The 25,551-nt window shown below is 38.1% G+C and overlaps 1 protein-coding gene across 7 annotated transcripts in view; it reads right to left on the reverse strand.

The window, feature by feature from the left end:
* Nucleotides 1–379: 379 nt before the first annotated feature.
* Nucleotides 380–25,551, reverse strand: part of ncor1 (nuclear receptor corepressor 1) — a 95,939-nt gene continuing 70,767 nt past the window's right edge. For 2 of the 7 annotated variants that reach the window (XM_073839504.1, XM_073839498.1), the window contains exons 25-48: nucleotides 20,241–20,398; nucleotides 19,979–20,099; nucleotides 19,696–19,791; nucleotides 19,491–19,573; nucleotides 19,232–19,400; nucleotides 17,840–17,959; nucleotides 17,653–17,727; nucleotides 17,131–17,357; nucleotides 16,690–17,005; nucleotides 16,367–16,597; nucleotides 15,119–15,316; nucleotides 14,301–14,450; nucleotides 10,854–11,009; nucleotides 10,623–10,764; nucleotides 9,130–9,599; nucleotides 7,352–7,465; nucleotides 7,031–7,173; nucleotides 6,710–6,951; nucleotides 4,874–5,014; nucleotides 4,621–4,739; nucleotides 4,420–4,473; nucleotides 4,039–4,257; nucleotides 3,057–3,230; nucleotides 380–1,656 (exon numbers count right to left, since the gene is read on the reverse strand). In XM_073839504.1, coding sequence (XP_073695605.1) covers nucleotides 1,448–1,656; nucleotides 3,057–3,230; nucleotides 4,039–4,257; nucleotides 4,420–4,473; nucleotides 4,621–4,739; nucleotides 4,874–5,014; nucleotides 6,710–6,951; nucleotides 7,031–7,173; nucleotides 7,352–7,465; nucleotides 9,130–9,599; nucleotides 10,623–10,764; nucleotides 10,854–11,009; nucleotides 14,301–14,450; nucleotides 15,119–15,316; nucleotides 16,367–16,597; nucleotides 16,690–17,005; nucleotides 17,131–17,357; nucleotides 17,653–17,727; nucleotides 17,840–17,959; nucleotides 19,232–19,400; nucleotides 19,491–19,573; nucleotides 19,696–19,791; nucleotides 19,979–20,099; nucleotides 20,241–20,398 — 4,127 coding nt within the window. In that variant the 3' untranslated portion in view covers nucleotides 380–1,447. Of the gene's footprint in view, nucleotides 1,657–3,056; nucleotides 3,231–4,038; nucleotides 4,258–4,419; nucleotides 4,474–4,620; nucleotides 4,740–4,873; nucleotides 5,015–6,709; nucleotides 6,952–7,030; nucleotides 7,174–7,351; nucleotides 7,466–9,129; nucleotides 9,600–10,622; nucleotides 10,765–10,853; nucleotides 11,010–14,300; nucleotides 14,451–15,118; nucleotides 15,320–16,366; nucleotides 16,598–16,689; nucleotides 17,006–17,130; nucleotides 17,358–17,652; nucleotides 17,728–17,839; nucleotides 17,960–19,231; nucleotides 19,401–19,490; nucleotides 19,574–19,695; nucleotides 19,792–19,978; nucleotides 20,100–20,240; nucleotides 20,399–25,551 lie in introns of all 7 variants that reach the window. The other 5 variants (XM_073839497.1, XM_073839500.1, XM_073839501.1 and 2 more) reach the window with 3 other exon arrangements.

Raw genomic sequence — 25,551 nt, forward strand, 5'->3', positions numbered from 1 at the left:
TTAGCTTTCATCACATTGAACTATTTCTGCAAGTAACTAAAACTGAGCTTATTCACTTTCAAAAAGAGATGTTTAGATCTCTGATTGAGTGCTGAGATAAATGGTACCGATTTTATATGCTTAATCCAATTTTTTTTTTCCAAGAGTTGAAAATGCAGATGGAGTAAGAGACTGAAACATGAATATATCTGAAAGCGTTCCATACCTCTGCATGACAATGAATAACTTAGATTACAGGTAGTATGATTTTAAGCTTCTCAAAATTACTAAAGAAAAAAAAGTGCAACAATGGTGCAGAGATATATCAAGTTTGGTACTTCCTCTTTTTATCTTTGTATGTTTGTTTTGTGGTCTAGGAAAATCACACGTTGACAGAATATACACGTTAGACGTGCTCCTTTATGATTAGTAAAAGAGGATTTACAAGTATATTTCCCCCAGAAACAAATTCATCCTCAAAAAGCAAAAGGGCTACGGGTTGCGGACCTTGTACAGCCTTTAAGAAAAGCCCAGTAAGAACAGTTAGCAACCACAAAATAAAGATGACAACGTGTGTCAAACTGTCAGACATTCAACCGTAGGGCCAAACGCTCTGAACAGATCTGCAACAGGCCACTACTGAAGACTAGAACCAAGCTGAAAAGAAAAAGCCAGAGAAAAACAAAAGAAACATTCATCTCATGTCTGAAGTTTCACTGCGAATCAGACAAGAAGAGGCTGATGTCCTGTCCTCCTATACCAGCTGATGAACGATTGTGACTTCCTCCCTAAAGTAACAGGGCTGAGAACATCTCAACAGTGCTGCACAGACAGCGTCCGCATCTGGAGGGACAAAAAGTAATGAAGTCCTTTTTGTGTTTTATTTGGAGTAGTTTCAATTAGACCATGACTTTCAGATGCTGGAAGCTCAATGCTCTTCTTCACCCAACTGACCACAAAAATCTCCACAGTGTCTTGTTCCACCTACCGATCCATCCGACTGGGATAAATTTAAAAAGCAATGTTAAAATGCAGGAAAAACAAAAAAACAAGTTAAAGGAAAAACACTGCAAAAGGTTACTCTATTTACATACATTGATTTTTTTCTTTTTTAAAGACAAAAAAAAAATCTTTACAGAAACAAATTTTCAGCAAACGAGTCTCTTTACAAGTTCTTCATCCTTTTGACGTTCACGTCTCTATTCACTTGGGATTCGTCTAGTTCTCGTCCCCAAATGGGCCAAAAATCAAAGCATCGGATTTAATCCTGAAATCAGTGGCTCTCTGCAATGCTCTCTCTGACCACCAGTGGGCACCAAAGTAGCACCAACCATACGCCCTCCTTCCCGGCAGAATCTCACTCTCAAATGGCAGTGAGTGGGGTTCATAAAGACAGCGAAAGAAGGGCGATGATGAACAGGAGTGGGGCGTGGACGCTTGTGTAGGAGAGGGAGGCACATCACCTGCCTCAGTCGTCGCTGTCCGAGAGGGTCTCGTACTGCTCTGACAGTAGCGGCGGCTCTCTTTCCCATGCGCGCGTCGGGGCTACGGGGCCAGAGGCGCCACCCTGTGCCTGCTGCTGGGACTGCATGGAAGGAGAAGGGCAGGCCATGGAGGTGGGAGGGGTACTACTGAGCATGCGCATCGTCAAGGGGTTATAAGGAAACTGCATGGAACCTGGGGCAGGAGGAAAGAGAAAAAATATTTTTAATTTGCACTAACATAAACAGCAGGGTTCGTAGATACTGTGAAATGAAATTCCAGGGCTTTAAAGGACTTTTCAAGCACTACTTCAATCAGAGATTTCACTTATCAAACATTGACTTTTATTCCAAATTCTCAAAAAAGAGAAATAGATAAATAAAATATACTAATAAAAAATGGAAAAATAAATGTGCACATGCAAAGTATTACTACTAATAATAACTAACGGTTAATTTGTTGGAGATTTGTATTTGTGTATACTTATTTTTTCTTTTATAACTGTACTGCCTTAATGATTTAATGTTTTCTACTGTTTAATAAAAAAATCCTGAAATCCTGATCTGAAACAAATGATTAGCAAACTTGCACCAAAGTTCCGATCTGAATCAAATGATTCACAATATATGCTTTGAAGCGTCGATCTGAATGATTCACGTACCATCATTTTTAGATCAGGACTCGGGAGTGTGGATCACAAATACCATTTGTGTATCATTTCACAAATTGAATGATTCAAATCAAATGATTTGTAATAGGTGATTTGAAGTCCCAATCTGAATCAAATGATTTGAGATCTATGCTCTAAACCCCTAATCTGAATAATGATTTGCAAACCATTTTTTCAGATCAGGACTGGACTGCAAATCATTTGACGTCGTTCGGGACTTCAAATCACCTATCACAAATCATTTGATTTGAATCATTCAATTTGTGAAATGATTCACAAACCTGTTTCAGTCTAAATCAAATGATTTGCGATACATGCTCAGATGTATTTTAGATTAAATGATTTACAACATGCAAAGTTCCGATCTAAATCAAATGATTTGTAATGCGTGATTTGAAGTCCTGATCTGAAACTAATAATTTATATAATAATAATAATAATAATTTATAATAATAATAATAATAATAATAATAACAACAATAACAGGAGGATTTCAAAATGGTGAATCGTTTTGCGTAGCAATGCTTTAACTGATTGGGAGTTTCAAAAAGCTCTGTTTCACCCATCACTACATGCTTTTTAAAATAGTTACATGCAATGTTCGCTTGAATCGCTTGAAATGAATGGCTACTACTACTTGCTTAGCTCGATTTTTTTATTAATATAAATACTGAAATAAGCGAAAAGGCATGTTTTTTGAATTGCGTAAAATTTGCAGGAAAAGATATGTGCTTATTGACCAAATTAAACAAATATTTTATAGACACACAGTTTTTCAATAATTCAAGCACTTTTCAAGTACTTCTTCAGGAATATTGCTATTTTCAATGGTTTTCCAGGCCTTAACTTTCAAAAAGTCAAATTCAAGCACTTTAAGCACCTTGTACGAGCCCTGTAAACAATTTCATCTAATCAAGTCGCTCACCTGTGGACGACGGCCGGTCCTCCCAAGCCCAGGTGGGAGCCTGTCTGTGGTAATCGCCCTCTGAATGAACAGAGGATACAGAAGAGGGACGCTCTCCAGCAGAGTATGCCTGGCCTGGGTTAGGAGACTTTGATTTCCTGCTGCTAGCTTTACTCTGAAGCTTCTGCTTTCCTGCTATAGAGGCAAAAACATTGACAATGATGTCAGCGGTTAGGTTTATGTCATAGACACATATTCAGTCTTTAATGTAAACATTCACAATAGAAGTATCAAAATCTTTTCTTATTCACAATCACAGTGATATTTAAAAAAATGACATTTTGGTAGCATGTTAATACTGCACATATGATAATATCATAAATAATTCAGTGCCAGCTACTATCTGGTTGTCACATCAAGAAAGTAGGCGGGTGATACTGCATTATATCACTGGTTGCCAAAACAGAAAGACAATGACAGAGTTTATAGCTCTTACAGCCACTCAAATGCATCTTGTAGGAAGTGACAGACAGAGTAAGACATTCTTGACACCCAAAAAATGAGCTTGACACTGTGTTTTTTTTTTTTTTTTTTTTAGCAAAAACAAAAGGTGTTAGACAGTCTGTAAGATGTGCTGATAAACAGCAAGTTGTTTTTGGATGCTTATGTATAGTTACACTCTCTCCACCTCTTCACCACACTTCTTTCATTGGTCAAAACAGAGAAAACAAAGTAGAAGATAATTTTAACATCAGCATAATTTATTTCCTTTCATTTCTATAGATGTCATGGAAATACCATTAACATGAATTGTTTTTAGAGACCAGAGACCAGTATTAAGGCCACTTCACACTGAGCACGATGTGAAAAAGCGAGGCCAATCGCCAACAAGCGAATCGCCAAAACACCGTTTTTAGCCAACCCACAAAGCAATCTGCAGAAAGTTGAGCATGTATGTTTTTTCAGTTTGAGAGAGAATGTTTTAGAGAAAATGTGAATTTACAGTATGAACCTGTGTTAGGGGATGGGCTGGCTTCCTGTCGGCTGTCTGAAATACTGCTCATGCTGCCCGAGTTGTTTCCTGTCCCCAGCTGGGCTTGCTGCTGTTGCTGGTCCTCCTGCTTCTCCTCCATGTTTCCCATCAGAGCCTTCCTGATGATGTCCTCCAGACCCAGATTGCTGGCTGGATCACTAAATGAGTGGTTTCTAGGGTTTACACTGCCTGTAAAACACAAACAAACATGCACATACTGAAAACATCGAAAACCAATTTAAGAAGTGTTTAAACTATGACAAACACAAACATGAAAATAAATCAAATGATGTAAGTGTTGATGCAGTTCAATTTTTATGGTGAAATCATACTGAGAGTTGTGAAACTCACTTGACGTTGTTACTGCTGGGAGATTGAAGATCTCTGTGCCTGGCTGAGCGTTACCTGTTGAGATAAGGAGGAAATAAGAAGTAGAACTAGGTGCTAATCAAGTAGCAACTGTGTAAATAAAAGACAACAGTGTATCAGTGCAACAAAGTAAACATCCTAAGCTTGAACATCAGTTTCTGAGAAAATGGGCTTGTCACTCACCGACTTCTGCTTTGCGGAAGATCTCCTGCTTTTTGGACATAACCATAGGAGACGTGCTCTCCAGTTTGGTGAAGAATGAGGGCAGGTAACTGCTGCTGCCTGGGGAGCGTGAGTCAGTCCTGACACACAAGAAAGGTCTAAGGTCACACAACGCATATGGTAGCCACAAAAAAACAAAGACAGCAAACTTTTTAAGAAAGCATAAATAAAGGCTAATACACCAAAGTAGTACAGAAAGACAATGAATTTCTACCTCTGTTCGGGGAGATCCTGCTCACGTCTCTGACTCTGCAGCACACTGGCCTCCTGTTTATCCAACCCAGAATAACCCTGAGGAGGAGAGATGGGCTCATAGTTCTCCGGGCCTCGTCCTCGATCAGGAGATCTACCTGGCCTAAGAGAGACAGATGGATAAGAGGCTTCTGCTAGGACACTGTTTTCAGTGGGTAAAAGTGTAAAAGCATCTCATGGTTTTTGGAAGGATTTGCGTATGTGACCAAAGTTTCTCAGATGAGGTTTCACAGATTACTTCAAGGTCCTGGTGTGTCTAATTGGGGTTGGAGCTAAACTCTGCAGGACACCGACCCTCCAGGACCGAGTTTGGGCACCTCTGTTCTAGAACTTCACGTTCCAGACATAGCCAATCAACTCTTTATTTTTAAAAACCTTCCTATCTCACATATATAGACTTTCCTGTGAATGTGCAAAATCGACAATATTTGTGATTGACTAAAAGATTCTTACTATGGCCAAAACAATTGAATTTCTTTCTTTTTTGGCTCTTAAGACTATAGCTGTCACACAGACATACATTTAAGGACGCTCAATTTTAAGGTTTCCCAATCTTTACTGTCCTTCTGTTTCAATAGAGAATGTTGTATGGGTGTACCCATATACAAAAGTTTAAGGTAGAACAAGGCTTTTTTTTCCCTCTGCTCACCAAAAATTTATTTAATTAATTAAAAAGACAGTAAAAACTATGAATAAAAATAAGTATAATCAAAACATTGAGTAAAAACATTAAATTATTTAATATTTCAGAACTAATGATAAGATAATTTAATATTTTTAGGATTCTTTGATTAATGTAATGATATAAGGAACAGTATGTCATTACTGTCACCAATGTTTTGACCAATTTAATGAGTTGCTGAACAGAAAAACTGATCCCAAACTTCTGAACAATAATTTATGTGTATGCATTCCTTAAAGTTCCCTTGCGGAATGAAAATTTCCTGATAATTTAATCACCCCCATGTCATCCAAGATGGTCTTGTCTTTCCAAGATGTCTTTCTTAAGTAGCAAAGACATCAAGGTTTTTGAGTAAAACATTCTAGGATTTTTCTCCATATAGTGGACATCAATGGTGGACAACGGGTTGAAGGTCCAAATTACAGTTTCAATCTCAAGCTATACACGATCCAAGTTGAGGAATAAGGGATATATTTAGCGAAACAATCTGTAATTTTCTTTAAAAAAACAAAACAAAACAAACATTTATATAATTATTTTTAACCACAAATGCTCATCTTGCAAGGTAGATAGGGCAAAAAACTCATCACAATCTCATTTTCTGGTCCAACTTCAAAGTCATTTGACATCATTGTTATAGTTTTTTTTGTATAGGGCGTTTGACTTGCATGTTCCCTTTGTACACACTAGGCCGGTACTTCCATCTATGTCACGTGTGAGGTTGAGCTAGTGCAAGACAAGCATTTGTGTTTACAAACAATATCAGATTTTATTGTTTCAAGAAAATGACTGATCGTTTTGCTAGACAACACCCTTATTCCTTGACTGGGATCATGTAGAGGCATTCAAAGCTGCATTTACAATGCAATTGTTGGTCACCAATGAAGCCCAAATGGTGTCACCATCTGAAGTCCGAAAAGAAAAATCCTAAACTGTGTTCCTCAAAAACAATTTCTTTGCGACTTCAAGAAAGACATAAACATCTTGAGTGACATGGGGGTTAGTTAATATCAGAAAATTTTTATTCCGGAAGTAAAAGGATTGTTCACTTTTCTGCCCAAATGGCTCTCGTTTGAATGAAATGCTTCAACACTGTGTGTTTGTGTTCATATGTACCTGGCTCTTGGTTTATCGGAGGAGTTCTCAGGAGATACTCTGCTTGGTGGTCTCTGGTGGTGTGCAGTAGAAGCTGGGTTTTCTGGGCTATAGCGGTTAGGGGGTTTGACTCGACCTACAACACCTCCCACACCAGAGCTCTGGAATGTGGAGGAGAGTGAGGAGGAGGATGATGAGGAAGGCAGCGAGCTGGATGATGGGGGAGGATCTTGGCTCTTGGCAAAGTCCTGTGTAATGATATGCTGCAAGACAGAGAGAAAAAGTGAGCGCAATGAAGGAGGAGTGACGTGGCAAAGAATCAAGAGTATGAGTGTGACTTACCGAAATGTGGTCAGCGAGGGTCATGATGCGGTGCGTTTTCGGGACGGGCCCATAACTGTCTGCTTGTGAGGAGGGGGGCTGTTGAGGTGCAGAAGGTCCTGAATCTCCTGACTGCCTGAACCGGTTAATGTCAAACCTTAATCCTATACAACATAAGATCAGAGGTAAGCATTTTTCAGTCATGAAAATCATAACATTGTTTCTTTTTGTTGGTGTAATATAACCTGGATGTGTTCCAGAAATATTTAACGAGAATCGCCCCATCTTGACAGAACAGACATTTACGTTCCTGGCTGTGGCACCAGGGGTTTTAAGTCTCACCTGAGCTCTTTTCTGATTGGAAAGGTCCTTCGTTCTTCTCTTCTCTCAGGGCTGGAGAGTTGGCCGGGCTGATCACCTCAATTCCACCTTGAGCTTCAAAACGACTAGATGACACTGAAACACACGTAGACATGATGTTACAGCCTTGTAAGTAAATAAAGTTGGTTTGTTAGCAAGCCAGGGTGTGCCATCTACACCTTCAGCACACAGTCTTCAACCTGCATCTAAATAAACACTTGCTACTGTTCAACAGACAAAACATGGTGACCATCTAGTCTACTTTCATATGCGGCTTTTGATGCTTTTCTGTTCATTTTGAAGCCAACATGCCATTATTACAAATCCATCAGTGAATATCTATGTGGTGCCCATGAGTTTGAACATTTAAACTGCATTTTGAAGTTCAAACTCGGGGGCACCATAGAAGTCCACTATATGAAGAGAAATCCTGAAATTTTTTCCTCAAAAAACTATTTCTTTAAAACTGAAGACAGACAGACATGAACATCTTGGATGACAAGGGGGTGAGTAAATTACCTTTTAAATTTGGTTCTGAAAATAAACAACTTCTTTAAAAATAAAGTATGTATCTTACCACCAAGCAACATGGCATAAAAAATAGCAGATTACACAGAAGTTGGCATAGAAACAACCTTTTAGCAGCCTTTACAGTAAATCACTTTGGAAATAGAGCGAATTTCATTCCTGTGGTAAGAGCTACACTCCCTTTAATGGAATTACCCTGTCAAATCTGAGGTCATAAGTTTGTGACTGTTGTCAGTCTCAGTTCCAGCTCGGTCACAGGTTGTGCTATCGAGGTTTCCTAAGACTATTAGGTCTCATGGCCTTAATGGCACTAGTCATCCTATTAGGTGTCCTGTTAATGCCCTCTGTCAGCAAATCTTTAAGTACATGCCTTGTCTTTCAAGTTGTTTAATTTCTTGAAAGATCCTTTTCGCCTCTGAGGAGGATATAAAGATGCTTGTGGTACTGTGACCAACTTGATCTCCAGCATATGATGAAACTTCCTGTTTGCTCTGCTTTGTGGCATGCACGCTACCGCTCAAATGTTTGGAGTCAGTGCGATTTTTCATACTGGAAAGAAATGAATACTTAGGGTTGCTCGATTTTGGCAAAAATTATAATCACGATTATTTTTGGTCAATATTGTAATCACGATTATTTAACACGATTATTACAGGGTCCAAAACTTTATATTAGTGACTAATTTAAAGATAGCAGTACAGCAGAAAAAAGATACAAAAAAACAAATACTGAATACTTTAAGTCTAAAGTAGTCTAACAATACTATAGAAATTAAATGTAATTATTTGAATGTAAAATAAAACAGCGTCTTCACTGTAATAGTTAAACATGCTTCGTTTCTTATTAAAACTACAAAAGTCAGGAGCAGAGAGTGATTTTTCTCTTTGTATTTTTACAATTTATTAATATTAAGCATTAATTGCACAGTCCTATGAATACTTCTATTCGGCAAGAACGCAGTAAATTAATCAAAAGTGACTAAAGACATTTGTTACAAAAGATTTCCATATGAAATACTTGATTTCTGTTCTAAGAATGAAGGAAATCAGCATATTAGAATGATTTCTGAAGGATCATGTGACATTGATGACTGGAGAAATGTAACCTTGGTGAACATGTTATTTTATTTAAAGAAGTCTCCAAACCATTGAACGGTACTGAACATAAGACTGTACAGGTGCAATTATTATACAACATAATAGTAAATAAACACTTTGTCTGATGACACTCACTGCTGCTGGAGGAGTCAGAGCTTTGTGAGCCTCTCTCGCGGGAGTCCTTATCTGGGGCAATCTGGCGCGTGATGATGACATCAATAAAGTTTGCAGCAGTTATGGTGGTCTTCCCATGTGTGCGCAGCTCCTCCTCCATGCGTGACTTGGTGGGTGGGGGCTTGTCTTTGCTCCCTGCGGCTCCTCCACCCTCAGCATACACAGGATGGGAAGGTTTCCCACTAGGAAGTGACACGTCCCCGTAGGGTGACTGCACGGAACGACGCTCCACCTCTTGTGACTCCTGTGCTGCCCGTCGTGATGACATCACGTCATCATCCCGGGAGCTACTGTTATTATGCTTGACCTCCTTGACCTTAGCAACATCCATCTGCGGGGCAGAAGCAGCAGCGTCCACCAAGGCAGCGAGAGCATCAGCTGCATTGCTGTATCGGCTGGCTTGAGCTGCAGATGCCTGTGAGGGCATTTGCCTGGAATAAAAAAACAGCCAGAAATTTAATACAGCAAAAATCATTAAAAAAAAAAAATAGTTCACCTAAAAATCTAAACGGTCATCAATTACTCACATTCATGTTGTTCTAAACACATGAGTATTTTGATCATCTTCAGAAGACAAATGTGACCCTGGACCACAAAACCAGTCATAAGTGTAAATTTTTCAAAATATTAATTTATACCATCTATTTGTACATCTGGAATCTGAGGGTGCAAAAAAATCCAAACGTTGAGAAAATGGCCTTTAAATGTGTCCAAATGAAGTTCTTAGCAATGCATATTACTAATCAAAAGTTAAGTTGTGGTCCAGGGTTACAAATAAAGAGATATTTTTAATGAAACCAAAAAAGGTATAATTAATTATTTCCAACAAAAAATGTATGATTTAAAAAGTTCATTAAATTAATCAAATGGTTTTATCCAAGCGTTCTGAACTGATATGATCACTTTATAATGAACATTTTAATTTAGGATTTTATTCACATGTAAACAATAGCTGGGTTTCCATCCAAAGTTGCACAAAATTGGAATATTGCATGAAACATTTGCAAATAAGCACTGTTTCCACCCAACGAGTCAAAGAGAACAAAATTGTCACTTCCTGATAAACTGGCACTAAATATCAGACAGACTTTGCTTGGGCATTTAAGAATGACCATAACATTTTAGATACGTTGCAACAAGATCTGTCCATTATTAGTCAGGATATTCTGTCCCATAGCACAGGTCACAAGACTTTTGATGCGTATGGAGGAATTTATTCAACCAATGCATTTTCACCTCCATTATTCGCATTTAACCCTTTTTTGCACAAGTCAAAAACCACCTCTAATGAGAGTAGAAGCTTTTTTGCGAAACTATTGAGGGTGAGTGAAAAATGGTGAACTATATATTTAACATTCACAAAAATAACGTTTATAATACAATAAATTAATGTGTGCATTTAGTAATGAACAAATTAATTGTTCGGTTGATGTCATAAATAGTTTATGGCTCACATGAGTGGTGTTATGACGCTCTTGGAGTTGGTGCCCTGGAAGATGCTCGGCCGCTGCTGGAGGACGCCCTCTTGTGATCTCACAGAGGGTGAAGTGGAACGCAGATAACTTCGGCTGCCTGGTCGGCCAGGTTGCTCAGAGCCTGCAACGCAAACAGAGACACGTCCTCAGTTTGTTAAAGACTGAGTGGAACGGAACATTATTGGTGGCACCATTGTCAGTTAGTCTTACCTCCACGCATATATTCCACCGCTGCACGTTCCCGTTCTCTCTGATCTCTTTCTCGCTCCCGTTCTCTTTCCCTCTCCCTCTCGCGTTCCTTCTCTCTCTGATTCTCTCGTTCCCTCTCCACAATAGCTGCAGTGGCACTGTGATGGGCAGGATGTCCTGTGGGCAGCAAAGAACAGGAAACACACAAAAGTGGGGTTACAACCAAACGGGGCATTTACACTTGCTGCATTTTGACAGGGCCAGCTGTGTTGCTGTTAGAGGAGCAGATGACACATTCATGATAACAGTGATGTGAATAGCTCTCCAAGACAAACAATGATTGTATAACTACGAAACTTGCCCACAAACAAACAAGCTGCACCTTTGTCTTTGTTTACAAGTCTTACAAGAATATCAGTGTATACACAAGTATGTTCAATGCTTTATGCAAACACAATCTGCTTTTGTTGCAACAGTCAGAAGTTACAGGAAATACAATTTAAACCAATCAATGGATACACAATTTTTGTAAATAAAATTGTTACATGCAACAGCATATAATGTGATGTCTGTGCATTGCTGCATCAGCTATTTCTTTGGTTAGAATCAAGCCATCTAGTTTTGTTGCATGCCAGCTTTGCCAGATGGAGAAACCTGAACTGAAAAACTGACATTATCCTGTCCTTAAAGGTGCATCCCATTCAGAACTTTGGTGCCACTTCAAAACTTTGCACACATTATGAAATAAACTGTGTTCTTGAGAAGAGTCATCTAAATGGTGAACACTCCCAAGAGACTAGAACTACTCATAATAGATTTCTATAAAAAGCACTTTGATTGAAGGTTGCCCTTCAATGTATTTTGCCATGTTAAAATGTCTCTTTGCATATCAGAGAGAATCCTAACGTTTATCGGCTGCTGCCTTATAGATACGCTAAGAGCATAGTTTTGTTTGGTGAAGTGAAGAGCAAACATTAAACAATGGACTTTGTAGACACTCATTACCATGCTTTACCAGCAGACACAATGAAGAATCAATACCTATAGAGCAAACAAGCAAAATGACTGACAAAGACTAAAAATGAGTGTAAAGGTCTGTAGAGCACACACAATGTGAAAATTTGGGCATTACTCCTCAGGACTGTCTTTAAATCTTAAGCCTTTTTAACCTCTGACATTATGGTTGCATGTTTAAGATCAGCAAGAGAGCTGACTTTTTTCCAGCACCTTGACGGCTGAAAAGGGTTACAAAACAAAAGCAGGTATTTGTATGTACTGTATGCACTCCTGTACAAAATTCAAATCGTACGCAAGGACAGCACATGGAATGATGCAAAAAAGATCAGCACAGTTACTGGTGTTGCAATAATACACAGACACAGGAGCCAAGAAACACAGTCCTAAAAGCATACATCATGTTTTTGCCATTCACTTGACGTCATAATTCATCTCCTAGTTTAAACAGATGTTTAGACAGTCAAGGTCTACTCACCTTCAAGCCACCTGCATTCCCAAGACAAATTTTAAATATGACACTACTGAGCAAAGGCCAATATTTGCCTTCACACCAATATGAGGTTTGAGATGCACGCATAAGCGGGCAGTAAAAGCAGGACCTCAGGGGAGGGCAACAGAAAGGGCAAGGGAAGTACTTGCAGCAAATGGGGGTTTTGGCACTTTAGCTGCTTTGTAAATTCGGACTAATATCCTACATTTACATACATCTTCTGATACAATCTCATGCAGACAGAGATTGATACCAGCAGCTCTCGTCATTCTTTACAACTGTTATTAAGCTCAATTTAATCCCTGAATATGGTACTTTGTGTCTATCACCACATACAAAATTGAAAAGGAAGCCTGCTAAGTCCATAAACTGATCTGAACAGATTGTGCATCTTCTTAATGGGATAGTTCACCCCAAAATTTTGTCATTAATAACTCACCCTCACGTCGTTCCAAAGACCTTTGTTCATCTTTGGAACACAAACTAATTTGTTTTTGTGTTCCAATTGTGTTCCAAAGGTGAACAAAAATCTTTGGAATGACATGAGGGCGAGAAATTAATGACTTTTTTCGGTGAACTATCCCTTTTTTTTGGTTTGTGAACATGAACTAAATTGTGAACTAGTAGCCAGTGAAAACAAAGAATATAAAGTTAAGGTCTTCAGAGTCACACTTGGATATAAAAAAACAAAAGCTTTGGGTCCAAAACAGTGATGAGTGTCTCATCCATGGGTTGGGTGTGATATTAGTAGTCCCAGGTAATATAAAACAAATGTCCTGGGGATATGCGTATTAATATTAAAAAGTACTGTTAATTCAATGAAAAAAAAAAGAACTAGTTAAAAATCACATTTTTTTCTGAAATTTATCACGATTAATCGAGATTATTCCCACCTAGCATTAACGTTTTTCTATATATTTTATATTGCAATAATTTCACATTCAATCTTCAAATTAATGTAGAAACAACAAAGTATAGTATATTTGTAATAGATTTAAGTTAAATTTTTATGACTGAGGGTATCACTGATACCAATATTATTGATGTCTCTAGAAAAATGTTATTTTTTCCTATTATTTAACCACTGACTATAGCATTCAGCATTACAGTATAATTGAAATCTATCAATTATAACATTCATTAGACCTTAAAAAATAACAACTAATTTAAGTGAACAATCGACACATAAACCCATTATTTACCTGTGCCCTTCAGCAAACAGGAAATTTTCAGAAATTAAATAAAGTTATCAAAGACTAAATTAAATTTAAAATCCTTAAAAGCTACAAAAAATTTTTTATTTCCTCTTTTTCCTCTACTGTTCTTTGATTAACAGACATCACAGCAGCTAGGTTATTAGGTTATTTGGCTTCTACTACTTTATTTGGACTTGCATTAAAAAATTCAGTGTTGCCTAAATAAATTAACAAATTAAAACGTAACTGTACATTTTTGTAACATCAGAAAACATTCTCCTACATTTTTGACATACATAAAGTATTACAAAGGCTACATTATTTAGCAAAATGGGTTCTACATTTTAAAAGTTTCTAATTTGTTGTCTTGGATTTTGGTCTTGGGACATGGGACTGCTTTTTGCAGGTTGGGGTTAAAAGTGATTTAGGTCAGATATAGATTTTAGGACTAAAGAATACCTCTAGTATGTGTTTTTTTTTTTTTTGCATTATTACACAATCACAACAATTAATTCAGACTAGCTCATAAATTGGTTGAAATGTACTTTTCTGTTGCTATGATGCTGTAGATTTAGCAGCAGCGCATTGCCACCGTAGCAGTGCAGAAAACGGCTGTAGTTAGTTTTAGCTGGAAGAAAGCGCCTCGATTAAAACAGCAAAACTGATCTCAGAGCAGCAGCGAAGGGCGAGTTTCTAAAGCACCACCACCAGGACTGGAAGGGGAAGTTCAGGTGTTGGATAGGAGAGGAGGGGTGGGATCCTCACCTGGAGATATGGAGGCAGGGTTGAATGCCCTAGGAGGGAAAGGGGTCTGAGGTCCAGGGATGTAGGTGATGCGGTCCAGGGAGGGGGAACCTGTGCCCCCAGGGTGAGGTAACAGGATGGTAGGTGGCATCTGGGCTAGATCAATTATTCCTTTTACAGACAGAAGCAAAGGGCCAGAGGGTGAGCATCCACAACCAATCAGCTTCAACTTTAAAGAGCCAACACCCTCTACTGATCTTCTAGAAACATCTAATGACTAACAGACTAGAAGAATTGAATCTTGTCAAATCTTATAACATCTCATCAAAAGAGTTCAATTTAAAAAAAAAAATAAGATGCCAGGGCTGAAAGCCAGTTTGCACTAAGAATATAAGAGTGATGTGGTTTGGAGATTTAGACAGCAGGACCTGCTGAAGTTCAGAGTTCAAACTAGGTCAGATTGAGAGTGCAGTATTATGAAACTGTCCATCATTATTTTTAGCAAAATAATTTCTTATTAGGCCTAGGTTAACTTTTTAACAGGTAACCCTTTTCCTGCACGTTACAATAGGTTGCAGAGTGAACATAAAAATAAAAATTTGGGTCTAGTGGACATCTAAGGAAAAGCTCCAACCCTGGATTTAACAATTGTTTTGAACTCAATCAATTTCACGTGCAATTAGAAAATTTGCTTGAGGGTCATTTGCTTCTGATGGTCTGGAAAAGGTTGCCACTAGTTCACACAAACACAATATCTACAGACTACATTCTTCCTTTGACACTTTCACAAACAAACACACGCATATACACACACACACTCAGACAATCATGCCTCTTACCTCTAGCTGGTGGGTATGGGATGGCAATGGACGGTTCACGTGGTGACAGTCCCCTCGTGACATCAGGCCGCGGTATGACCTGCATCTGCTGCGAGGTGATGTAATCGTTCAGAATGGTTTGCCGAGTGTTTTCCATGGTGTACAGCTGGTAAGTGTTGGGGTAACCGGTCGGCGACGGTTGCCGTGGGAACATGTACGCTGCTGAGACAGACAGAGGACAACAAGAACGAGAGGTGAGCAGACAGCCGTTCTTGTCTTGACGTCAAAGGTGCGGATTTGCCACAGTAGTGGAGAGTCGTGCAGGAAATGCTATTATCAAATGCATGAGAGCAGGTTGAAAAACCAAAACATGATGTTTACCAATGAGACCGGAGAAGTGCTTTTAAGAGAGAACCATTAGTCAGAACATCAATCAATTTTGTGCGTGACGCATGAACTGTTTTTCCTGCATGCCTGTTTGTAGGAAGCATGGTTTTAGTACAGAACTAATTCATAATTCACTAATTTTCCATTCCTAGGCAAAGCATAGCCACTACCCATGTGCTCTGAGCCTAATTAAGTAATGTATCAAGGGGTCAGATTTACAAAACAACTACTGTTTTTTTTTCTAATATAGTAAAAAAGATGCAATGTTCAGTATAGAGACTTAAAAAAAAAAGTTGTAAACTTTTGACCTTGTAATTATTCGTTGAATTATCTAGATCTTCCAGTGAAATGATTTTTCCAATCATTTAGTTCGATTAAACCTTTTTGTTATTGTCTTCAAGATGATTTTTAATTTTTTCAATAATCCATTTAACTTAAATGGATTCTTAAATTTTCTAAAAAAAAAAAAAACTAAACATTTCTATATTTTTTAACAACAAATGCTCGTCTTGCACTAGCTCTGCGATGCACGTCTATGACTTCACGCATTACGCAATCACATTGAACGCGTCACGCGTGGTTAGTTCTGGTTTTAAAAAACAAACTCAATTTTCCCCTCCAACTTAAAAATCGTCCAACATCGTTGTTTTACTAGTGCAAGACAAGTTGCTGGTTGAAAAATATATACTTTTTTTTTTTTTTTTCTTATTCCTTGGCTGGGATTATGTAGAGCCCATTGAAGCTGCGGTGAAACTAAAATTTGGCATGGGGTAAGAAAATTATCAGGAAATGTTTATTCTGGAAGTGAACTAATCCTTTAATTTGACCATAAGATTTTCATAAATCTGGTCCCTGGAAAGATTCCATAAGGCCTTAAATTACCTGGGTCCAGGACTCTGTGGTGAAAAGCGAGGCTGGGGTCCAGGTGTGGTGGTAGGTGAGTGCGGTACACCTCTCCAGGTACCACAGGTCTATGGTGGGGGTCAAACGGGCTGTGAGAACCAAGCGGTTCACCCCCAGACACAGGGGACTTAGCGGGAACACTGTCTCTCTGGGTTGGAGTCAGTGTGCTCTTCCTCTCATGAGAAGCTGGTTTACCTGTTGTCATACTTCCTATTTAAGGAAAAAAAAAAATCAGTACAATAACTTAACTGACTGGTACGTGTAAGCTGAGGGTCAGTGGTTTATTGTTAATCGTTTCATACCGTCTTGCCCTCGTAGCAGAGGTGATCCTCTGGATATGGAGGTGCCGCTGTATGTAGGGGTTCTGCGTGCATTGCTGTCCTCATACATGCCCGGACTGAGCTGCGATTTTCCTGCCTCTGTGTGTGTGGAGCGCAGGACAGATGTGGAGTTTACAACAGAGGTGTGCCGGACACGTTCGGACGCCTTTGCATCTTCGTACTTGGCCGCCTCAATGGCTGAGTGTGAGATCTTCACAGGGCTTGTAATGAGAGATTTAACATTGTGCTTGATGGTTGACGGGTTCACAGTACTGCTCTCGTACTTCAGAGGAATACCCTGCAGAGATGCACAGGGAGAAAATTACGAGATAGAATACGGTTGGCATCTTTCATTTGACTGATCTGAATGTTATTTGAATGTTCTTCATAAATACATTTCAGTACATTCCTCAAATCAGGTACCTGAGTAATGGATCCTTCCAGAACAGGAGTTTTACGGCTATCTTGAGTCTCCTTACGGGGAATTTCGTGAATTGAGCGGCCCATCTCCTTTATGGTGTTCACTCCCTCGTATGGTTTGCCTTTTGTGATGCCTCCCTCAAAAGAGCGTATCGGTGGACTTTCCCTCTTGATCTGTTTACCGTACTTGGAGGCCTCATCATAGACTTCAGCAGAGGCTCTTGGAGTTCCTGAAACATGGCAGAGAAGATTAAGCACAATGTAGAAATTTATGTACATTTTGTAAAAAAAGAAAGAAAAAAAAAGGATTAATTATAAAAATTACAGTAGTATTTATATATTTTTCTCCTGTATGTGGCTCTCTTAGCTGTCGGAAATATTTTGCATTTATAGCAAACATGCAATAAGACCTGTATTATTATTTGAAATGGTTTACAATCCTACTAACACATACTAATCAATTAGAGTCAAAAACAACTACTCTTTAACCTTATACTTCTGTAAAAAACATTCTGTCCGTATTACCTTGCATGATGGATCCTGCGAGAATGGCTCGATCCTTAGAATCATGAGGACTCGGCAATGCTCTGCTGATCAAACCTGACAGATAAATGGGGAATAATGTCTTTAAAAAAATTCTCTTTTGGCAAACAAAATATCTGCTTTAAATCATTTGTGCTTTATTCACAGTAAACACAAAAACATGACTAACCTTCATAAGGTGCCGCCTCACGTGGTGGGTGTCCACGGGACCCCTCCATGATGTCATATGTGCGCTTGAGATCATGCCCCATTCGTGGACTTCTTGTGCCCTCTCTCGGGTTCTTAATGGCTGTGGGAACATTAAGTGAGAGATATTATTGTTATAAAATGAACTAAAAATATCAGTAGAGCATGTCAAAAAGACTCTGGGTAAGCTCTAGCAGTGATGCTACATAAAAATAGAAACTGCTCTCGTTGCGCAACTAACAAACATGTCATTTAGCCCTTGAAATGAAGCACTTCGCCATTTGACTCCACTTGTGCTGACTAGAGCTGGGAGATATTGCAAAAAAAAAAAAAAAAAACATCATTCTATAACTCTAATTTGAGCTTTTTGACAATATTTGATACCACCTAAAATATACAGCATGAAGCATATTAAAATCATTCGTCGTCACAAATACAGTTAAAAAGTTTACATACACCTTGCAGAATCTGCAATTTTTTTTATTATTTTACCAAAATAAGAGCGATTATACAAAATGCATGTTATTTTTTATTTAGTACTAACCTGAATAAGATATCTCACATAAAACACATTTACATATAGTCCACAAGAGAAAATAATAGTTGAATATATAAAAATTACCCTGTTCAAAAGTTTACATACACTTGATTCTTATTACTGTGTTGTTACCTGAATGATCCACAACTGTGTTTTTTTTGTTAGTGATAGTTGTTGTTGAGTGTACACATCTTCATTCTGTTCAAAAGTTTTCACCCCCTGGCTCTTAAAGCATCGTTTTTTTTTCTTCTGGAGCATCAGTAAACATTTGAAAATTCTGTAATAGTTGCATATAAGTTACCTCAGTTGTCCTCAGTGTGAAAAGATTGATCTCAAAATCATACAGTCATTGTTAGAAAGGGTTGAAATACACAAAAATTTTGTAGGACCCGAAGGATTTTTCTGAAGAAAAGCAGGCAGTTTAACTGTTCAGGACAAACAAAGGACTCATGGACAAGTATCACTAAACAAAAAAAAAAAAAACCCCAGCTGTGGATTATTCAGGTAACAACACAGTATTAAGAATCAAGTGTATGTAAACTTCTGAACAGGGTCATTTTTATAATTTCAACTATTTCTCTTGTGGACTATATGTAAATGTACTTTATGTGAAATATCTTATTCAGTTCAGTACTAAATAAAAACATGCATTTTGTATGATCCCTCTTATTTTGGCAAAATAAATAACATTTTGCAGATTCTGCAAGGTGTATGTAAACTTTTGACCTCAACAGTGTAACTTGTGTAAAAGTAGTGTAATATTGTGTAAATATTCAATATCACTGAGGTACACTGTGGTCATAAGCACACCAGACAGGAAGCAGTTCTGGCTCTCACCATCAAAAGAGAGGATGTGTCCGCTTTTGCCTTCATAGATAACGTGAGCCTTAGAATGTGCTTCAGCTCGGCTCTTGTCTGGGCCGCTCAGGTCCTCTGTGGCCAGTTTTGCAATAGTGCCTTTCAACAGATCCGCTGCTACATTGGACTGAGACAGGGCAGGAGTTCCCTACAAAGACAAAGAGCGAGAGTGAGATATACTTCACTAGCACAAATGAAAATTACGCAAATGCTATACAAAAGCCTATAAAGAAGATACCTGCGTAATGGAGCCTCCTCTGAAAGTCATGCCCTCTGGGCCTTTTCCAGGTGGCCCTCTCATGTCCTGAACCTGCATGGGTCCTGCAGGGAGCAAAGGAGAGGAAAAAATAAAAACATTGTTTGGTTTGTGATTGAATGGTAAGACTGTTAATTTTTTTGGATACATTTTTACTGATTTTATTGTATATTTGAAGTCATCTCACCTCTGACCACTCCCTCATACTGAGCTCTGGACAAGAGCCCCTCCGCCTGAGCGCTCTGTCCACGTGGAGAACACTCCTCCTGCTTAATATATGACACTAAACACACACACACACAAACACAATCAGGTGTTTAGATAACACATTTCATGGACCGCATGAGGCATTCATCTTCTCAACTTCATAACGAAGCTCGGCGACAAAAAAAGCCACGGCTGGCTGTAGTTAAGCTGAGCTTGATGGCAGGATAACGATGTATTTATAATTTTAAATCACTCTTGCTCACCAGGTTTGGCAGGGTCCTGCTGTCTTGGCAAGCCGAGTGAGATGGACCCTCCTGTGGTCTTGACGACCTCCGGTACGTACACAGCGTGCGTTTGAGAAGGAAGGTATGTTCCTGGCGTACCCTGCAGGACAGAAAGAATCAGAGTAGAATACTAAAAAAAAAAAACCTGATCCCCTGCCTTGATCCCATTACATGTAGGAAGTATTTAAACTTAGCAGAAGCACCACGAGTCTTAAATAACAATCAGCAGCATTGCTCTTACCTGTGAAATGGAGCCCCCCTGAATGAAGGAGGGCTTGTCGGTGGGTTTGGAGGTGGGAATGAGAGGTGGAGGAGACGGAATGTTGGGCGGCCTGTGACGGGAAAACATGCGAACGTCTGAAAGATTCTGAACCACCTGGTTTGGTGCCGGCTGAAGAACTGTGGGAATAAAAGGATAAGAGGAACAAGGGATGAAAAGAGGCGGGCAAATAGGATCACTCCTTATCCTCGCGCAGTTGACAAAAGTCTTTCCCTCTAAAGCCCAAAGCATACTTTGGTTTTTTAAGTGTAAGCTAGGGCATGCATACAGTGCTAGCGCCATAAATTTCAATGTCATCATAGTACATGCATACTGTAACAGCATGTTTTTTTTCGCTCAGCTTGCACCTGTGCCTTGAATTTTTCGCACTAATTGGTTTGTACACAAAGCAGCAACACTGGCCCAGCACGCCGTTTCACAGCCGAAAAATAAGTGAATGAGACAGAACAACAACAAACCACTGGAGACCCAAACAATGACAAACAGACCTATGAGACTTAACATTTTAATATAGATGTGGCTGTCACAAGCTGTCAAATGTAGCTTTTCCCATTTAAGTGGAAATTACATACAAAACGCTTTTTTGAAGTGCCAAAAATTATAATTATAATTATATTTTCTTTGCACACAAAAAGTATCCTCTTAGCTTCACAAAATGTCGGTTAAACACTGATGTCATATTTTAGCAATCTCCTTACTACCTTTCTGGGCCTTGAATGTGGTAGTTGCTGTCTATGTAGGGTCTGAAAGCTCTCGGATTTTATTAAAAATATCTTAATTTGTGTTCCAAAGATGAACGAAGGTCTTATGGGTTTGGAACAACATGAGGCTGAGTAATTAATAACAGAATTATCATTTTTGGCTGAACCATCCCTTTAAAAGCACTTCAGCGGTACTTCATTTATTATACTAATAAATAGTTCTGTTCCTGACATCCGCTTGGTCAATACATTGTTACAAGCATGCAAAAATCCACAATACAGTAACAGCTACGACATCAGACACTATCACTGCAGATCTCTCAGATCACATTTTTATTTTTGTTGCTTCTGCAAAGATGCCACTTGATGAATTTTCTTAGGACAGAGACCGCTAAAAAGATGGGTTCCAAACGAACATATACATGACAATAAGCGGACTTAGTCCAGCAGACGGCATTATGTGTATTTGACTTAAGACGAATGAACCTTTTACTTTAGTTTGGAGTGTTGGTAAGGTTCGTCACAAAATATACGTCATTCAACCCCACCAATCAGGTTGTAAATGTATCACTATGCCTTTAGGTTCAGTATCTTTATGTGTCAAAAATGCCAGTGTGAACACTAAGCAGACCAGGACCAAAACTATCATGTTCCTTTTTGGTCCAGACCAAATGAACCAAACGAACTGAACTACAAATGTGAACACACCCTTAAAGTCCCCATGAAATCAAAATGGAAATTATTTTGTTTTTTAGTATTAATATGTTAGCCTTGAGGTTTTCTATTCGTTTTTGTGCTCCAAAATAATGACAATTCACATTTACAAGATATAACCATTTAAAACTTACAGTCTCTGACTTTCGCCAATATGGCCAACGATTTTGATGCACTTCAGCTTCTCATCAAAATTTCTGTCCAATCAAATGCTCTCTAGAATCAGAAGTGTCCTGCTCCCTTCACTATAAACACCTGCTGAGGCTGCGACTGAAATCAGTCACTTGTTTACAGAGTTAGTATTTTCTGGCAAATGGCACTATAGTGTACTGCACTATATAGGAGACAGGAAACATTTCAGACAGTGTAAATATGCTTTTAATTGGGGCAAAAGAAGTCTTGTTATTTTTCACACAAACCGCCACAGCATGTACAGAGACACAATGGCACAGAATGGATCATATGCGCAAGTCACGCAGACCACAAAACACACCAGACCCATTTGAATTCTACACTGAATGCTATATTGTATAGGGATAGAGATTAAATTAGGAGGAAAAACAGCACTGATGAGTAAAAGTGGCTGTCAAAAGCGGTTTTACCAAGCTCAACAGCTCTGGCCCAAACGGTGATATAAACAAAACGCTATTGGTTATTTAAAAAAGGGGGCTGGACAGCTTGATATGTCCCACCCTGTCTTTCTTTTTCACTTGAAATTACATCAACCTATAGAATAACACTGTGTTTCAAAGCACTTTAGTGAACCTATAAAAGAATGAAAAAAAAAAGAGAAAAAAAACCTCAGGAGGATACAAATGTTAAAATCGATAAGTCATTCAAGGCCTTGCTGTATTTTGAACCGCATTGAGCGATGTGCCTAACAATAACCTTTAGTCGTGACTATTCACATTACAGAACGACTTCTCATCCCTAATTGCTTACATGTACACTCTAGGTCTCACAGGTCAAATTCACTGTTCAATGCTTCTGACCTACAACACACAATCTTCCACACTTCTGCAGAACCTGCAAATGACCCATCACAAAACTGGCCAGCTTATAAAACACTTTTTATTTTTTTTCCTGACACAAGTGCAAAATAAAGAGCTAGTAAAAAAAGCAGGCTGACCCAAATGCAGAGAGCCTCAAACGAATCCCTGTGAATAAAGGCTGACAAAGAAACAGACCTGAGTCTAATCTGAAGCTCTTAGCATAGGAGGAATGAAGTCTTCCTTCGCCACTGCTCACCCGTGACTCACAGCCCTGCTAAAAGCACTTCTTCCCTTTTCAGACAGCCCAGCCTCTCACTCATCTGCTTTGAAATATTGAGTCGTGAACCTTCCTGTCTCCTGCAGTGTAAAAAGCATGAGTCTACAGATGAGATCAGGTGGTCTCTGCGGTTCTTTAGTGCAGGGTGTGATGTTTAACAATGTAACAGCTTATCTGTTGTAATTATGCGTTTAAGGGCGATTCTTACTCAAAACAATACAAGTCTAGCAGTACAGACGTCAGTTACATTGTTCAAGCATGGTTCAACCTCTCGTTCAGAGACTATATAATGCCTGCATAAGGGCCAGCCATGTGATTTACTGGGGAATGCAGAGAATTGAAAGATTACAAACATAATCCCTTCTCCTATGCTTTTGCCATATTCGTTTAAGGTTTTAGAGAATACCAGTGAACACTTATGGTTCTCAAAAGCAATTTAATACCACTGCAAAAACTAAGAATTTAGGAAAGAAATACAGAACTGTTTAGAAGCTTGGGGTCAGAAAGGAAAATAAATAATACTTATTGAACAAGGTTGTATTAAACTGATCAGACATTACTGTAAAGACATTTATGTTTTAAAAAAATGCTGTTCTTTAGAACTTCCATCAAAAAAACATATCAGTTTTCAGAAAAATTTAAAGCAGCACAACTGTTTACAACAATGATAATTAAAAGAAATGTTTCTTGAGCTCCAAATCAGTATATAATAATGATTTCTGAAGGATCATGGCACAAGTAATGGCTGCTGAAAATTTTGTCATAGGTATAAATTACATGTTAAAACATTAAAATATGAAACAGCCGTTTTAAATTGTAATAATAGTTCACAACAGTATAGCTTTTACTGTATTTTGATCAAATAAAAGCATATGATGGGCATAAGAATTTTGAAAAAACTAACTCTTACTGACCCCTGAATTAAAAAATAATAATTTAATACTATATATTTACATAAGCGTAATAATAGTAATAGTAATAATAACAACAACATCATCAATAATAAAAATAACATGTAATAAAATATTTGAATATTTTAGTATTTTTGCTACTTTTTCTTTCAACGTACTCTCTGCAATAATTTCTAAATATTAAATACAAATTAAATCATGTATAAAAACTTTTTTTCAGGTTGTTTCCTATTCTACAGTACCAAAGTAATATCCTTAGTTTAGTCTGAACATCCAAGTAAGGTACTTCCTTGTCAATCACAGCTGCATCATCAGTAGTGCTCATCTTATTGATGTAACACGCATCTAGGACACAGAGAGAAAGTTTTGTTGACCAGGTCAATACTGCAAACATCAATCATTCCAGTCAGCAGAGGTCAGTGAAGACCAAAGTTCATCATGAAACCTGATCATCATAAATCATATAAAGCGTCAGAGTCACACCGGAACATTCCGTATTTTTTCTCTCCCTGACAGAAACCTCTAGTGTGTTTTATAAGAGCTTGTCTCCATGAGAACAGTTTCCAGGTTGTAAGGGTAGGGCTGATAAGGGAATCAGTCACATGCGCTGAGCCTCGTGAGAGCTTCAAGGTTTCCTTCAGGAAGAAACTCGCTGACCTGACTAATAAAAGCCATGTAACTTACAAACAAATGTGAGCTCCTCTAAAACACGTAGAAGCGGAGTCTGGGTCTTAATCGGTTTTCTAGCGACAAGAACACTGACAGGTTACACACTCCAGACAAGGGTACTAATGACTGAAACACTGAAGCAAAACCTGAACATGCATGACAAAGGAAAACAGAAAGTAATTTAACTGCCAAGTCAAAATATTCAGCCCGAACAAAGGGGAGTCGCAAGGACTTAATAGACCAAAGGACATCCATCAAGTCTACATCTATAATGACTGATACATAGCTTTGTTTAAGACTGGAAAATAAATACACTACCAGACTATCAAATGTTTATGAACAGTAAGATTTTTAATGTTTTTTGAAGAAGTCTCTTCTGCTCACTAAGCCTGCTTTAATTTGATCCAAAGTGCAGCAAAAACAGTACAATTTTGAAATATTTTTACTATTCAAAATAACCGTTTTCTATTTAAATATATTTTAAAATGTAATTTACTCCTGTGATTTCAAAGCTGAATTTTTAGCATCATAACTCTAGTCACATAATATTCTGATTTTCTGCTCAGAAAACATTATGTTGAAAACAGCTGAGTAAAAAATGTTTTCAGGTTCCTTTGATGAACAGCATTTATCTGAAATAGAAATCTTTTGTAATATTTAGTAGTATTAAATATATAATATACTGATTCTAAGCTTTTACAAATATTTTTATTTTAGATAAATGCTGATTTTTGGATCTTTCTATTTATCTAAGAAGCCTGAAAAAAATGCACTTTTAAACACTTTTAAACATCGACAATAATAATAAAAATGTTTCTTGAACAGCATATTAGAATGATTTCTGAAGGATCATGTGACACTGAAGACTGAAGTAATGATGCAGAAAATGTTGCTTTGATCAAAGGAATAAATTACATATTAAAATAAATATTCAAAAAGAAAGCAGTTATTTTAAACAGTAAAAATATTTCACAATATTAGTGCTTTTGCTGTATTTTGATCAAAATA

The sequence above is a fragment of the Garra rufa genome, chromosome 5 (genome assembly GCF_049309525.1).
Source record: "Garra rufa chromosome 5, GarRuf1.0, whole genome shotgun sequence".
Classification (NCBI taxonomy): domain Eukaryota; kingdom Metazoa; phylum Chordata; class Actinopteri; order Cypriniformes; family Cyprinidae; genus Garra; species Garra rufa.